The 15,699-nt window shown below is 40.6% G+C and overlaps 2 protein-coding genes across 6 annotated transcripts in view; both read left to right on the plus strand.

Moving 5' to 3' along the window:
* The window catches only part of LOC130362012 (transmembrane channel-like protein 1), a 143,160-nt gene extending 136,467 nt beyond the window's left edge, over window positions 1-6,693 (plus strand). The window contains exons 15-19 of the mRNA XM_056565882.1: window positions 595-834; window positions 3,719-3,844; window positions 5,789-5,867; window positions 5,942-6,017; window positions 6,320-6,693. Coding sequence (XP_056421857.1) covers window positions 595-834; window positions 3,719-3,844; window positions 5,789-5,867; window positions 5,942-6,017; window positions 6,320-6,441 — 643 coding nt within the window. The 3' untranslated portion in view covers window positions 6,442-6,693. The remainder of the gene's footprint in view (window positions 1-594; window positions 835-3,718; window positions 3,845-5,788; window positions 5,868-5,941; window positions 6,018-6,319) is intronic.
* A 4,276-nt stretch (window positions 6,694-10,969) lies between these two features.
* Window positions 10,970-15,699, plus strand: part of LOC130275301 (transmembrane channel-like protein 2-B) — a 147,903-nt gene continuing 143,173 nt past the window's right edge. For 3 of the 5 annotated variants that reach the window (XR_008844729.1, XM_056523120.1, XM_056523144.1), the window contains exons 1-3: window positions 10,970-11,082; window positions 12,491-12,604; window positions 14,343-14,393. The gene's annotated coding sequence lies outside the window, so the exon portion shown is untranslated. Of the gene's footprint in view, window positions 11,083-11,160; window positions 11,194-12,490; window positions 12,605-14,342; window positions 14,394-15,699 lie in introns of those variants that run through there. The other 2 variants (XM_056523136.1, XM_056523130.1) reach the window with 2 other exon arrangements.

The following is a 15,699-nucleotide window of genomic DNA, read 5'->3' on the forward strand; positions in this document are numbered from 1 at the left end:
TTACGCCCTGGTCCAGTTAACAGGGTTTAAACCATTCTCACGAGCGGAGAATGCTTTAAACCCAGTGGGTCCCAGTTGCTACGGGCAGCCAGGAGCCACGGTTACTGCCAGGCACCACCAATCTCCCATAATCAGTCCAAGCCCACAACATTCTGGCAAAAAACAATACAGCATACAAAGGATTAACCAGAAACAAACCAAGAGTCAGAATCCTAGAGGGCAGCAAAAGTACAGAGCATAAAGCAAAGGAATAGTCATGTCACAGGCAAGGGTCAAGTGTAATAGATCAGGTGTGAAACAGATATAAACACTAGTGAAGAAGTGTTGTAATTGTAATGCATGCATGGGATGTTTTATCTCTTTGTCCTTTCAATGCTAATAACTTATTGGATTTTTAGGTTTGTAAAATATGTATACATACTGCAGAAAAAGTAAAATCAGCTTTAATGAAACACGGAACTTGTAAAACTATACCTAGAGGTTTTGAGTTTGGTTAAAAAATAGTTGACAACTTGACATCAATGTCTTTAACATATTGTTCATGTATTTGATATATGATGAGTAATTCATATTTTCCTTTTTTTTTAATTTTAGGATGGGATCATTTTATGCACCTTGCCTTCCAGCCATCAATGTTTTCCGTCTTCATACGTCCATGTACTTACAGTGCTGGGCAGTGATGTGCTGCAATGTTCCCCATGCCAGAGTGTTTAAAGCCTCTAGATCCAACAATTTCTACATGGCCATGCTGCTTTTTATTCTCTTCCTGGCCATGTTACCAGTCATCTATACTATTGTTTCCATCCCACCATCTTTTGATTGTGGCCCATTTAGGTAATTGGTTACTTAACTTCAGAGTTAACATTGCATTCTGATAACACCAAGCATTCTAGGTTACTGTTATACTATTGCTGCAGATTTGTTTTTAGCAGTCCTTTAATGTGTTTAAAGGGGAACTCTGGTGCATGAGAATGCATCTCCTATCCACAGAATCCTGTGGCTAAGAGATAAGTGTCTGATCGTGGGGGGTCCGACTGCCCCCCCCCCCCCCCGTGATATCCGGCCTGTCACCCCAGCTCTCACCATGCACGGAGTGACCTCCACTGCACCATGCATAGATTACAGTCGACCATGACATGAAGCTGTGGTAGTCACATCCTTGCATGTATCTCTATGGGAGAGCTGGAGATACAACATAAGTGTATCTCCAGTTCCCCCGTACAGATACATGGGAGGGCAGGTCTGCCACAGCTTTGTGCAGAGGTCGACAGTAATCCGTGAATGGAGCAGAGGTCACTCTGTGCATGGAGAGAGCTGGGGTGCCGGGCAGGAGATAGAGGGGGTCCCAGCAGTCAGACCACCCGGGATAAGACATTTATCACGTTTCCACAGGATTTTGTGAATAGGGGATCCCTCTTTATGATCACACATAGAAGTTTCCTCTCATTAGTTTTTAATTTTTGCATCTTTTTACTGTGACATAAGGCTTAGTTTTTATGATTTTATATTAGTATTGTTTTTGATATTAGGGGGAAAATGTAGAAAAGCACAATACAGTAAAGTACAGTATAATCTATATGAGAAAATGGTGGATTAAAAATCTGTCACACAAAATTTGGTCTAAATAAGAGAGTGGTCTTCTCAAAGAGGGGGTCTTATGGAGAGGTTTTATTGTACATTTCATGTCCCCTTTCGAGTATGATAAAAATACACCCTCCTTACATACATTACAGATCTGTATTTCTTTCTTCAGCTTACTATCAATCACATGATCACTAGGTCAGTTGTAGGATGCTTCATAGCAACTTACGTGAATGTGTTGAGTACCGTGTACACAGTGGTCAGGAAAGCATGGTTGGTAATTTGCCTTCTTAATGGGGTGTCTAAATTTTCTCTGAAAGCCTTTTCCCCTTTCCATTAGCTACATGACTCTGTTCAGCTTTTAACTCTGGCCAGACATTTTCACACAAATCACACAATGGTCCACAAGTAGTTAAAGAGACAGCACCACTTTGAATATGATCTAAATTGTGTATGCCACTGTATGGCTTAGGGGTCATATTGCATTATTGCCAATATGCATTAGTGCAAGCTAATTCCATATTGGCCAAGAGGACCCAAGAAGGTGCAGGGCAATTTTAGAATTTAGAAGAGCCAAAATGGTGGGGCCCCCACAGGGATATTTGTCCGGACCCTGGCTTAAGGATCACTCACAAAGGTTGTGCGACTTTTTAATATAGTCTTGTTGAACTGCAATGACAACAGTGTTCTGGGGAGCTCCTCTTACAGACAAATATCTTTATGACCCGTGGCTAATACCGGACATCACTGATCATGGCATTAAAGGGGTACTCCGCCCCTAGACATCTTATCCCCTATCCAAAGGATGGGGGATAAGATGTCAGATCGCAGGGGTCCTGCTGCTGGGGACCCCTGGGATCTACCATGCGGCACCCACCTTTAGCGGCTTCCGGAACCGCTGGAGGTCCTCAGGCTGAGTCCATTTCGACCACGGGGACAGAAGATCGTGATGTCACAACTCTGCCCCCGTGTGATGTCACACTCCGCCCCTCAATCCAAGTCTATGGGAGGGGACGTGACAGCTGTAACACCCCCTCCCATAGACTTGCATTGAGGGGCAGGGTGTGATGTCACATGGGGGCGGAGTCGTGATGTCACGATCTTCCGTCCCCGTGGTCGAGATGGACTCAGCCTGAGAACCTCCAGCGGTTCCGGAAGCTGCTAAAGGTGGGTGCCGCATGGTAGATCCCGGAGGTCCCCAGCAGCGGGACCCCGGCGATCTGACATCTTATCCCCTATCCAAAGGATGTCTAGGGGCGGAGTACCCCTTTAAACCCGCAGATGCTTTGATCAAAGTTGATCACGGCATCTAAAATAAAAAAAATCAGCAGAGCTGATTGGGACCACCGCGCTAAAACCACATGTCGCGATCAGCTTAGAGGACAGTGGGAGGGCCTTTACCTGCCTCCTTGCCGTCCACTTGTTGCTAGGATGCTCCAGCCAGACTCTGCAGGCTGGAGCAATCGAGCATGGATAACACGGGGGAAGTGGTTGGGGAAGAGAGGTTGGGGGGTGGAAACAGCTGGAGGCACACTATAGGTTTGGGTCACCGGCGAATCTGCAGCATATTTTATTTGTGAACCTACCCTAAAACAGTTTTGCAGTGATTATTGTTTAACCCTTAGTTTCATCATGGTGACATAATAATAATGTGAATTAAAATAGAGAAAAAAAACAGACATGGTCGCACATCTACAACATGCAAAGCGATCTAAGGCTTCTCAGCTTCTCATAAATGTATTAAACTAAAGTAATAATAACAACAATATGTTGTATATTGAAAATTGTCTATTATCTCAGTAAATTTCTGTAATTTAGAATTTTACCTGTATAAGAATCTCAAACCACTAGAGGGCAACGCGCTGCTTATGCAATATATCAGAGTAAGGGAAAAAGAGGACATAACCAAAGTTTTATGTAGGATGAAGCCAACATATTCTGCACCACTTTATATTTATAGTGTAAAAATACAGACAAAAAGCAATAAACAACATACAGCGGAATAGCCCATCTCATTTTAATCTATGGCCCGTTTTTCATGACCATTATTAAATTCAGTACATGGTATATATTAATAATTGCATTAAGATTTGCATAGATTATATGTTTCTTAATATGTTATTTCTGATTTTATTAGTGGAAAGCAGCGAATGTTTGAAGTTATACAGGAAACCTTACATCATGACTTCCCTGCTTGGTTCGCAAAAGTATTTGGCTATGCTTCAAACCCTGGACTTATTCTACCCTTTATTTTGCTAATGGTGTAAGTATGATAGTGTGTGTGTGTGTGTGTGTGTAGAATAGGTGGGAGTAGAAAATAAAGAAATATTTTATATAATTATTGATATATCATAATTATAAGGCACACTATGTTTGTTTTAGGTTTAAGATTTCCTATTTGTCCTGAACAGCTACTGTCTATCTCCTCCAGCTTGGGAGCTATACCTTGTCAGGACAGTGCTGGGAACTTCCTTTTTCTTAAAGGGGTATTCCGGGCAAAAACATCTTATTCCCTATCAAAAGGATAGGGGATAAGATGTCTGATCGCGGGGGGGGGGGGGGGGGGGGACACACCCTAACACGCTCACTCTACTCATCTTTTTGTTTTTGCTACAGTGTGTGTTAGAGGGAAAGGTAATCCTCCATAGCTATGCACCTCTCCCTGTTCACAGGAGGTTTTTAAACTGATAGTGGAAACTGCATGTCACCCAGTCAGAGGCCATATACCCAGCAGAAGTGAGTAAAGTGAGCGTGTTAGGGTCCCATCTGAAGTGAGGCCACCTCTGGGTGGTGGATGGGGGACACGTTTTGATCAAAAAATGATTTTTGACCAAGAGTGCTGCTGCAACCTTCTATTTGTATACTATTTTTGTGCCATAAATTATTTCAGAAAAATGATTGTTTAAATGAAATATGCACCTGTCCTGGCTCATTGGTGGGCTTGCAATGCTCTTTCCTCCTGCATCGACACCTGTGCTTTGTCTCACTGCTGTCTGACTCAGTCCTGCATTCTGTCCTCTCTAGCTGTTGCTAAAGACAAAAAGCAGCTGACAAAGGGCAATGGACAGCATTTTCACCAGAAGGGAAAACCCTGGTGGCCAAAGATTTAGAGATAATTATTTTGTCACAAATAAAATTATTAATACAAATAATTTAAAAAGATGCTTACTTTCACTATCACTTTTTAAATGAATAACATTTAAATGAATGACAGTGACCATTCAATTATTTGCACCAGTGAAACATTTACCATAAAGTTATGTATCTACAATGTCAATATAGTCAATTTTTTTTCACTAGGTTTGATAGATATACAGAGTACAATTTAAACAAGTAGCAGAAAGAGACAGTGACAGAAAGAGACAGAAAAAACTGCAGACACAACCAGCTGTGGAATCAAAAGAACCCAAAGACACATCTGCCATAAAAGATAACAACAATGCTGTAAATCTCACATAGTAGTTGGGGAATCCTGGTACAGAAAATGTGTCATTGAGTTGCCTAGAAAGAAATAAAGCACTTTGGCAACCCTAGTTTTTAGATATGGATTTGCAACTTGAGAAACAATGTTTTCCCAGGCAAAAGTAAAGCATACATTACCTTTGAAACAAATCACTATTAAATGAGCTGTAATACAAGATTATCATATTGTGGGAAATAACTATTCAGGCAGCACTGTAACTGTAGGTCAGATTACTTTGTTGTCCCAATAGTGCGGTTATAATAACCTTAACCGGAAAGTATCAATGACAATGTTTCTGGACTAAGGGAGTCTAATAGGCTTAATGGGAACCTGTCACCTCTAGGTCATGGTAAGAGCTCAGTTCTCAAAGGGGATGTGCACGCCTCCCCACTTCTCCAAGCATGTATTTATTCTAGAAGACAAGCCCTGCATATCAATCAGTCAAGGCTGGGAGGGTATAGAGGAACCTCAGTATAGCCTCTTTGACATTTAAGCTCTGAGCATGATCTAGAACTGACAGATCCCCTTCAAATCTAATCATGAGCCACTCCTGGCCCAGATACATGTCACATCTCTCTCCAAGCTGGTCATAATAAGTGTTGCATCATAAATCTTCATACATCTTTCCTATAATCAATAAATAGTGGTTGTATTGCTTTTACAGTTTTGCTTTTTATGAATAAGAGATCATATATTATATCATTATATTTTGATTTATTACTTTACCATTTATCTTCTGTCTAGCATGAGCATATATTACCTTAATGCCACATCAAAAGGATATCAAGAATCAATTTTGGAACTGAAGAAAAAACTGCAAAGTGTAAGTTGAAAAATGTTATGCCTTATGCATTAATTTGTTCCGAATGTTGTATGGTGATGTCATCTGTTTTATAGCAAGCTGATGAAAATAAGAAGAGAAGTAAAAAAGCAGCAGAGAAGGCAGTGGAAGCCCAACAAGACTCTTCTGCTGGTAAGTTTTCAAACCAAGGGGGAAGTCTATTAAAGGGGAACTCTGCCCCTGGACATCTTATCCCCTATCCAAAGGATCAGGGATTAGATGTCTGATTACGGGGGGTCTGGCCGCTGGAACAGTGTCCTCCTTTGGATAGGGGATAAGATGTCCCCTTTAAAGTGATGTTTGGATACGCTCTTAATATAATAGGATTAGAACCAGGATTACTGTCCTGCTGGAGTTTCCAAACTTGTATGATGGATGTGATAAATCAGTTAGTACTGGAAATTATATTAATAAAATAACTATTTACATTCTAGGAGGAGAACCCAATAAGAATGATGGTTCTGCAGGTAGACCTAAAGGAAAGAATCTTGAAGTTCCTCCTCGGATTGCTGTAACTAAACCCCCTCCATCTAGAGGACCTCCAGTGCCTTCCTGAAGACCAGAACTAGCAAACAAAATGTGTTATTACATACAATATAAAGTAACATCCAACATTACTTTATATGTGTTCTTGTTATTATTATGCATATCAAAATATAGCATTTACTGCATTTCAAAATTACATATGTTATTATAAAGGGCTACAGAAGCTCAGGGATCACTAGCAATGGAATACACACAACATGGTATTTTCTGCTTAGCCAGTGGGGTTAGCACTTGCTACCATTTGAGCAGGGTCATAAAGGAGTACTGCAGTCATAGAACACTTATCCTCTATCTGCAAGATAGGGGATAAGTGTCTGATCGCGGGGGATCCGAATGCTGGGACCCCCACAATCTCCTGTATAGGGCTCCGGCTCTGCCACGGATGTCCCCATTCTGGAGGCGTGTAGGTCGCAGCATGATGCCACGGCCAACACGCCCCCTCTATGTATCTCTACGGGAGAGACAGACATGCAGCGTTTGTGCATCCTCGCCTCTCCCATAGAGCTTAAGAGGGGGCATGTTGACTTCTTAGTGAGATCGATGACACAAACATTAGCCTGCGGCAGTTCCGGGGGCCCCGTAAGGGAGATTGCGGGGGTCCCAGAGTTCAGACCCCCCCCCCCGATCAGACACTTATCCCTTATCCTGCGGATAGGGTATAAGTGTTCTATGGCTGCAGTACTCCCTTAACCCTTGATTCACAATCTTTTGCATATATAAATCTATTGTACAAAAAATATTCAATAAATAATAAAAAATGTAGTCATGTGATCTTAATATGCTTCCTCACTAAACTGTAGCTTTTACAATAATTTAGGTATGACACACCAAAAAAAAAAAAAATAAAGAAATACTCAAATGGATACATAAACAAGAATAATCTTTATAGACAAATCTACAATATAAAATAACATTAAAAATCTATAAATGCCAGTTTACATAGTGGACAATATGAACAGATGGCTGCCAACAAATATTGGGACCACAAGCTAAGAAGAATAAAGTAGAACACTAGAAAGAAGGCAAATATTGTTAATACACCTAAGAAGAAAAGTTTGAAAAACAATAGATGCTAGTGTAACAAAATGGTGCAGCAAAAAAGTAGTAGATAACAATCTGAAGAAAAAGAAAACAACAGGATAAAGCATGTGTGGAGCCAGATCTGTGAATATCTTACCCCAATACATGCTACATTGGGCATTTCCCTCTTTATTATTCTATTTCTTTTATGTTTTATTCAGGTGTACATAACCTAAAGCTAACATTCTAACTGCTGTCATTGTCATTGTTAGAAGTGCTGCATATTTTACTATTGGGAAGCTTTGCGTTGCTATAAACAGAAGGCAATGAAACTCAATATCCCATATTAACTTTTGAACACATAACCTTGTGTCAGACTTCCCTAGGAGGAAAGGTTTAATACTGATATCCAGATTTGTGGCCTTCTGTGGTGAATGTGTAATTTTATAATCAAATTAGAGTTTTTTAAGGCATATCCACACAGGAGAGAGTGGGGGATGGGCACTACAACAAATGTGTATAGCAAAGTCCAAGCAAGCACTTATTTAAACCCGGTGAAATGAATATTATGGGGTGCAAGACACTAGCAGGAATAGGCAATTCCGCAATCAAAAATCACATGAAGAAGAAAAAATATGTCTGCACTCACCATGGTATTCAAAGGCAGTTCATGCTTTTATTGTAGCAACATAATTATGAACAGAGTCGATAAATAAATTCACCCGGGGTGCAGGGAAGGAGAGCGGCTAATTATGTTGCTACAATAAAAGCATGAACTGCCTTTGAATACCATGGTGAATGCAGACATATTTTTTCTTCTTCATGTGATTTTTGAGTTTTTTAAGGCATATTTACTCTTGGTATAATCCTTCTGCCATTGGATTCAACAGTTGCTGGCCATGCACTTTGTATAAAAATCTTTGCTCCGAGCTAGAGTACATGCTATTTAAGTGGCACAAATTATTATTAATCTGCCAGGTCATGGAGGCCCCATCCCCTATTATGTACATCTCCTTGCACTTTATTTAAAGTGGCAATTGGCGACAGCTGTGTAAACCAGCCAAAAGTTGCTAAATTTTGCACAAATGGGCTTTGTGAAAAAATGTTGTACTTTTTATGCCACAATCAGGCCTATACTAAATAATAAAATGTAATAAAACAAAAGTCCCAGCAGTCGGCACAACTACCCCTCTACTACTCCAACGCATACTGAAAACAAGTTCATCTGAAATTCATGTACCGAAGACAAATGGGCATCACTCTGGTTTAGTAGTGTCACAAAATTCTTTTATTTAGAGGTGCAGCATAAACGGGTGCAAGCACGGACGAGACCTAAGGGGACGCAGCTAGTCAGCAGAGAGCCAGGTAACAGCTGTTGCGCGTGCCTGTAGTACTCTTTGTCAGACCCTACCTGTCTTGCTTAACATTACCATTAAAGAAGCTCCACCCGGTGACGTGTGCAAACACAGGTGTACAATCAAGAAGACATAATGACAATACATACATAATAAAATCAAAACAGAGCTAACTAATCTTAAATAAACTAGAGGAAAATGCTGTAATCCACTCTACCATTCACACCTAGGTTACCAGAAGCATTCAATTTAATAATCCAATTCGCCTCCATTTGGAGGAGGAGTTTTCTCCCGTCCAAATCTTTCTTTCCCATTAACCTGTTTCAAGCCTAGAAAGAGTAGATTACTGCAGTTTCCTCCATGGACAACATTCATATGCTCAATAAAGCAAGGAGAAACTTTTTTGGAACGAACAGAATAAACATGCTCTCTAAAGCGGGTGTTCAATGATCTTTTAGTGCTGCCGATATAGAACCAACCACAGGTACAAACCACTCCTTAAACTACCCATTGGGTCCTTCAGGTGATAAGACTATGTACAGTTATATCCTCCCCTCCTATGGAAACAATTCTTCCTTGGTTTATATGTCGGCACCAAATACAAGTCCCGCATTTGAGATTGCCTACAGGGCCTGATTATGTGAGCCAATCCATGTTTTTTTGTTTCACTTGAGAAGTTGTTACTGGTAACTACATCTCTGAGATTTTTTGCCTCATTTGATAATAAATTAATCTTTACTGAAAGGAATCCTTTCCTCAGTCCGTCAGGTGCTACCTCAGGTTCGTAAATGAAGGGTTCATTGCCCGGGATGGCACGTCGGCGAACTTCGAGGAGTTTGTTGAACATCTGAACACCTGCAATGATATGAATCTTATCGCATATGCAAAAATAAAACACGAATATTACGAATATGTGAATTTAGCGAATATATGACGAATATTCGTCCATATATTCGCAAAATATCGCAAATTCGAATATGGCCTATGCCGCTCAACACTAATAAAAATGATTCAGAGTAGGTAAGCTAGTTCATGAAAGACTGTTAATAGCATTTAGGCACTGTAAAAATCGCAGAAATGTAGTTACCAGTAGCAACTTCTCATCTAAAACAAAAAACGTGGATTGGCTCACAAGAGCAGGCCCTGTAGGCAATCACAAATGTAGGTCTTGTATTTGGTGCTGATATATGAACCCAGGAGCAATTGTTTCCATAAGAGGAGTAGTGTTGCTCACGAATATTCGCAATTCGAATATTATTCGCGAATATCGCATATTCGCGAATTCGCGAATTTCGCGAATATAGCGCTATATATTCGTAATTACGAATATTCTTTTTTTTTTATTTATTTTTTTTCACAGTACACATCACAGTGATCACCCCTCTCTGCTTCCAGCTTGTGTGGTGTAAAGAAGGCTCTAATACTACTGTGTGAGACTGGCGTGCGAAAATTCGCATATGCTAATTTTCGCATATGCTAACTTTCGCACATGCGAAAATTAGCATATACGAATTTTCGCATACACGAATTTTCGCATATGCGAAAATACAAGGAGAATATAACGAATATGCGAATATTCGCGAATATATGCCGAATATTCGCCCATATATTCGCGAATATTCGCGAATTCGAATATGGCCTATGCCGCTCAACACTAAAGAGGAGGGGTATAACTGTGCATAGTCTTATCACCTGCAGAACCCAATGGGTAGTTTATACAATGGTTTGTACGGTTCTTTATCAGCAGCACTAGAAGATCATTGGACACCCACTTTAGAGAGCATGTTTATTCTGTTCGTTCCAAAAAAGGTTCTCATCGCTTTATTGAGCATATGAACGCTGTCCATGGAGAAAACTGCAGTAATATACGCTTTCTAGGCTTGGAACAGGTTAAAGGGAAAGAAAATTTGGACGGGAGAAAACTAAATGGATAATTAAATTGAATGCTTCTGGTAATCTAGGTTTGAACGATTGGATTACAGCATTTTCCTCTAGTTGATTTAAGATTAGTTAGCTTTGTTTTGATTTTATTATGTATGTATTGTCATTATGTCTTCTTGATTGTACACCTGTGTTTGCACACGTCACCTGGTGGAGCTTCATTAACGGTGACGTTAAGCAAGACAGGTAGGGTCTGACGAAGCATGCTACATGCACACGCAACAGCTTTTAACTGGCATTCTGCTGACTAGCTGTGTCCCCTAAGGTCTCGTCCGTGCTTGCACCCGTTTATACTGCACCTTTGAATAAAATAATTTTGTGACACTACTAAACCGGTGAGTGATGCCTATTTTTCTTCAGTACATGAACTAAATGATAAAATCCCTACTTTGTGATTATATAAAAGCAGGATCCTTTGAGCTCCTCCACTCTTCCTTCATGTCCTTGTAAGTGTTGTAAACACTGTCCAATTTTTTCACCCTTTTGGATGCCTGCACAGAAAAAAAAAAGACAAATGAAAAGCCCAAACATTGCAAGGTTGGCCCAATACCAAGATAACCAAGTAAAGTGTTCTTCTATGATGCCTTTGTAGATAAAGGTCCTGGCTGTGTGTAATTCTTGTTGCTATGTCATCTAGTCAGTTTTGATATATTGTTGAAAAATGACTTTAAAAGATTCTAATTACAAGCAGCAACAATCCAGTGATCGAGCAGAGCAACCGCATAAATTCCCTTCCCCAGAGCAGAGCAACCACGCAAATTCACTATCCCAGAGCAGAGCAACCACGCAAATTCCCTATCCCAGAGCAGAGCAACCGCGTAAATTCCCTTTCCCAGAGCAGAGCAACCACACAAGTTTCCTATCCCAGAGCAGAGCAACTGCGCAAATTCACTATCCCAGAGCAGAGCAACCACGCAAATTCCCTTTCCCAGAGCAGAGCAATATCGCAAGTTTCCTTTCCCAGAGCAGAGCAACCGGGCAAATTCCCTATCCCAGAGAAGAGCAACCGCGCAAATTCCCTATCCCAGAGCAGAACAACCACGCAAGTTCCCTATCCCAGAGCAGAGCAACCGTGCAAATTCCCTATCCCAGAGCAGAGCAACCGCGCAAATTCCCTATCCCAGAGCAGAGCAACCACGCAAATTCCCTATCCCAGAGCAGAGCAACCACGCAAATTCCCTATCCCAGAGCAGAGAAATCATGTGAATGCTATATCCCAAGCAGCTATGTGACTTTCATATACCAGAGAAAAGCAACCATGTGAATTCCCTATCCCAGAGCAGAGCAACCATGTGAATTCTATATACCAAGCAGCCATGTGACTTCCATATCCCAAAGAAAAGTTACCATGTTAATTCCCTATCCCAGAGCAGAGCAATCATGTGAATTCTATATCTCAAAGCAGCCATGTGACTTCCATCTCCCAGTGAATAGCAACCGTGTGAATTCCCTATCCCAGAGCATAGCAATTGTGTGAATTCTTTATCCCAGAGAAGAGCAACAGTGTTAATTCCATGTTCCAGAGCAAGGGGACTGTGTGAATTCCAAATCCTAGAGCAGCCTTGTGACTTCCATATTCCAGAGCAGAGAAGCCATGTGAATGCCATATCCCATATGTAACCTATGTTTACCTTTGTGCTGATTTTGGAAGAATAAAGCCTGCAAATAAAGTTCAGACAAATATATAGACTATTGCTTGCTTGTAACAGGGGTCTAACATGAGTGTTGGTCTTGTGCCCTCAGTGTCTGTTGAATAGCAATGATCACTACGCCATCCTTCCTGTCTATTGTATTGCACAGCGTACTTCTCTCCTTTGATAAATTAGCAGTCTCACGGGTCAGGACTTGTCTGTGTAGGTAGGTACAGATCTCTCTCTCAATCCTCCCCAGCTTTCCTTTCTTGGCTGTCTATTTCTCACACACAGTTGTACCAATGGTGGCTCATCATACAGGAACACTGATGTTTCCATTATCAATTTACAGCTAACACTCTTAGCCTGGTGGGAAACCCAACTTTCCTACCACCATATTACCAAAAAACTATGGATATGCAGCAAATGACAGTAACATATTTATAAAGGTTGAAGAACACTCTGCAAAACACAATTGTATCTGTAATAAAGACATACTGGCTGGTATCAACACAGGCTTTGCTTCTTGTGACGAGGCACCTGTCAATCTCTAGGGGTACTTGCACATTTTGTTATTAATTCTAATTCTTGAGTACCCCATTAACTAGTAATTACCTAGAAAATAGCAGTAACAACATCTTTGTGACTCAGTACTTAGTGTTTGGAGCTCCCTAAGTAAAGAATCACCAGTCACCTCTCTGTAATGCTGTGTCTATGGTAACCATTTTTAAGAGACCCACATGTTAAAGTCCTAACCCTGACACCCTGTCCCTGATAACCCAGTGGTTTAGGCTAAAAAATTAAAATCATATTTCTCAATTGAGCAGCTGGTCATCTGGACTGCATGTATATTATTTTTCACATAATACCTTTTCTACTTGTATTCTGTTGGTGAATTTGAACTGTTTTCATACTCATCTTACCTTGTCTTGTATGAGAATAAGGTGTGGCGTAGTTTATTATTTAACATGAGATCAGATTATGTGACACCTATACAATGCTCAGTGCTTTCAGTCTAGGCACTACAACCATTTTTCGTCAACTTATCAGGTGCCAAGGATTCTATTTAAGGGATTACAATTTTTTTGCAATAAAAATGGTCAGAAAAGTAAAAAGTCAAATGGAGATCCTGATGGATGAAGGTATGTATCAAACACATCACATTGACTCTTATTTGTATGCATTATTTTACTATGTGTGGTTTGTTTCATTGCATGAACTTTGAACTAGAAGCATCAATGTTATTTTCATTTATAAAATATGCCTTAAAAACATGGTGTCAACATAGCTTTAGGGGTTACCTTCTATTATTTTAAGAAAAGGAGGAAAAAGGAGGAAAAGGAGGAAAACACTGAAGAGTAAGGCTTTCCACTAGGATGCCTCATCTTAGCCTGACTCTAGCTGTAGACCTGCTACAACACCACAAGATGTATACAGTATTCTGCTTTAGAACATTTATTACATTTATTATGTTTCTTTTATTACAGTTGACAATTGTTATTAGATTTTCTGATTCAGTAACTAAAGAACATATACAACAAAGCTATACTTACATAGGATATACAGTTCTCCATACACTTTAGGTAACTTTACTGTGATATGTTATACTCCATAACCTGAGTTTTTAGCAGGTTTTGAGTTTGTTATGTCACGTCAGGGACCTTTGGATGTCATCTAGCTCCTGCAGGGAAGGTGATCAGTCCCCAGACAGTACACTGACAGCTTTTTATTGTCTAAATTCTGCTCTTAGCATTGACTATTAGAGTGATCTCCAATGACGGTTACTGACCACGGCTGTCAGCTGTTAAAGGCAGCTGACAGTGTCCAGGTATGGAAAGGGCTTGGATCCCAAGGCCACTCAATACTTCCTGCCACCATGATATACATGTATGTCATTGTGGGTTAAGGGGATAATAAGTGTGTTAATCTGCTAATATTGTGACTGTGTTTTCTTTTCCTTGCAGTTGGGATTGATGTAGATGCAAAACTAGACAGTACAGAATCTGAGAGTGATGGTGAGTAATATGACTGAGAAAAAAATGCTAATTTGACCCATTTTGTTTACCAGCATGGGTGGGAGGCTTACTGGTCCTGGAAATGAGGGAGGAGCAGTGGTCAAGCAATGGCCTCTTACACAGTGTGACCAAGTGGAGCTTACCAGAAACACACACAAACACAGTCACTTTAATAATCAGAAGCGTTACTGGGAAACACATGCACACAAGAATTGTCACGTCCCACGATTTGGCTATTATTTTCCTAAGGACTCATTCACACGTCCAGATCCTACAGTGCTGCCTGCTCTGTGCCTGCCCATAGCGGCAATCGGCTTCTACGGGCAGACACACTGCTGCGATGTAAGAGTCACCATGCGCATGCGCAGTGTACTCGCACACATTGCGCCCGCTCCCCGAGCTAGGCCGAGATCAACCGCGATATGCGCGAGTATAATGCGCATGTCTGCTCGTAGCAGCGGATTGCCACTATGAGCAGGCACAGAGGAGGCAGCACTGTAGGGCCCATTGTCAGCGGATCCTCAGCGTAAAATACGCTGTAGATCCGTCCATATGAATGAGTCTAAATTGTTACTGCTGATGTTAGTCACTCTGTCAAACATATTCAATATAAAATACCTCTCTTGGTCACTTTTAATGCATATATCTAAAGAATACATGTTTAACTATAGAAGAGTGACTAGCGTAAGTATAAACAAATGTAGAAAGATCATATTTTTTTCATGTACAGATATATTCAGAATTTTGACTTCTTGGGGGGAGGGGGGATTATTTGATGTTTTTTGTGAAAAATTTTCACCAACTTTTAGCAATTGCTTAGCTGTGCATTGCAGCAATTTTTTGCAAGAGTTTTCTGGTAAAAGCATTTAAAAATGTCTTGCCATTGGTAAACTCTGTCAACAAATTTTAGCATTTTTTGGCAGGCTGTAATAAGAGTCTTACCATGACAGCCATGAAGGCCTTTATCAGACCCTTGGCTGCCATGACATCCAATCAGCACCCGTAATTGCATTTGAAGGGGCTAATCAGAGGTTAGAAAGAATCAGCATGCAGCTCCTAACCCCCTAGAAGCCGCAGGTAATGAGCAGGCTGAGCTCCTAAGCCCGCTCCATACTTACACAACAATCTTCTGTAAAACATTCATAAGAGATTTCCACTCTAGTCATGTTTAAAGCCTGAGATTTAGTAGCAAAAACATGTCAGATACATGTATGGCTGCAGTAGTGCTTCTTTTCCTGGACATATGGGGCACATTCTTGGCAGTAAAAGGTTTAAAGTTTTTTTTTTAATTTAGATTACTTGCTGA

The sequence above is a fragment of the Hyla sarda genome, chromosome 1, assembly GCF_029499605.1.
Source record: "Hyla sarda isolate aHylSar1 chromosome 1, aHylSar1.hap1, whole genome shotgun sequence".
Classification (NCBI taxonomy): domain Eukaryota; kingdom Metazoa; phylum Chordata; class Amphibia; order Anura; family Hylidae; genus Hyla; species Hyla sarda.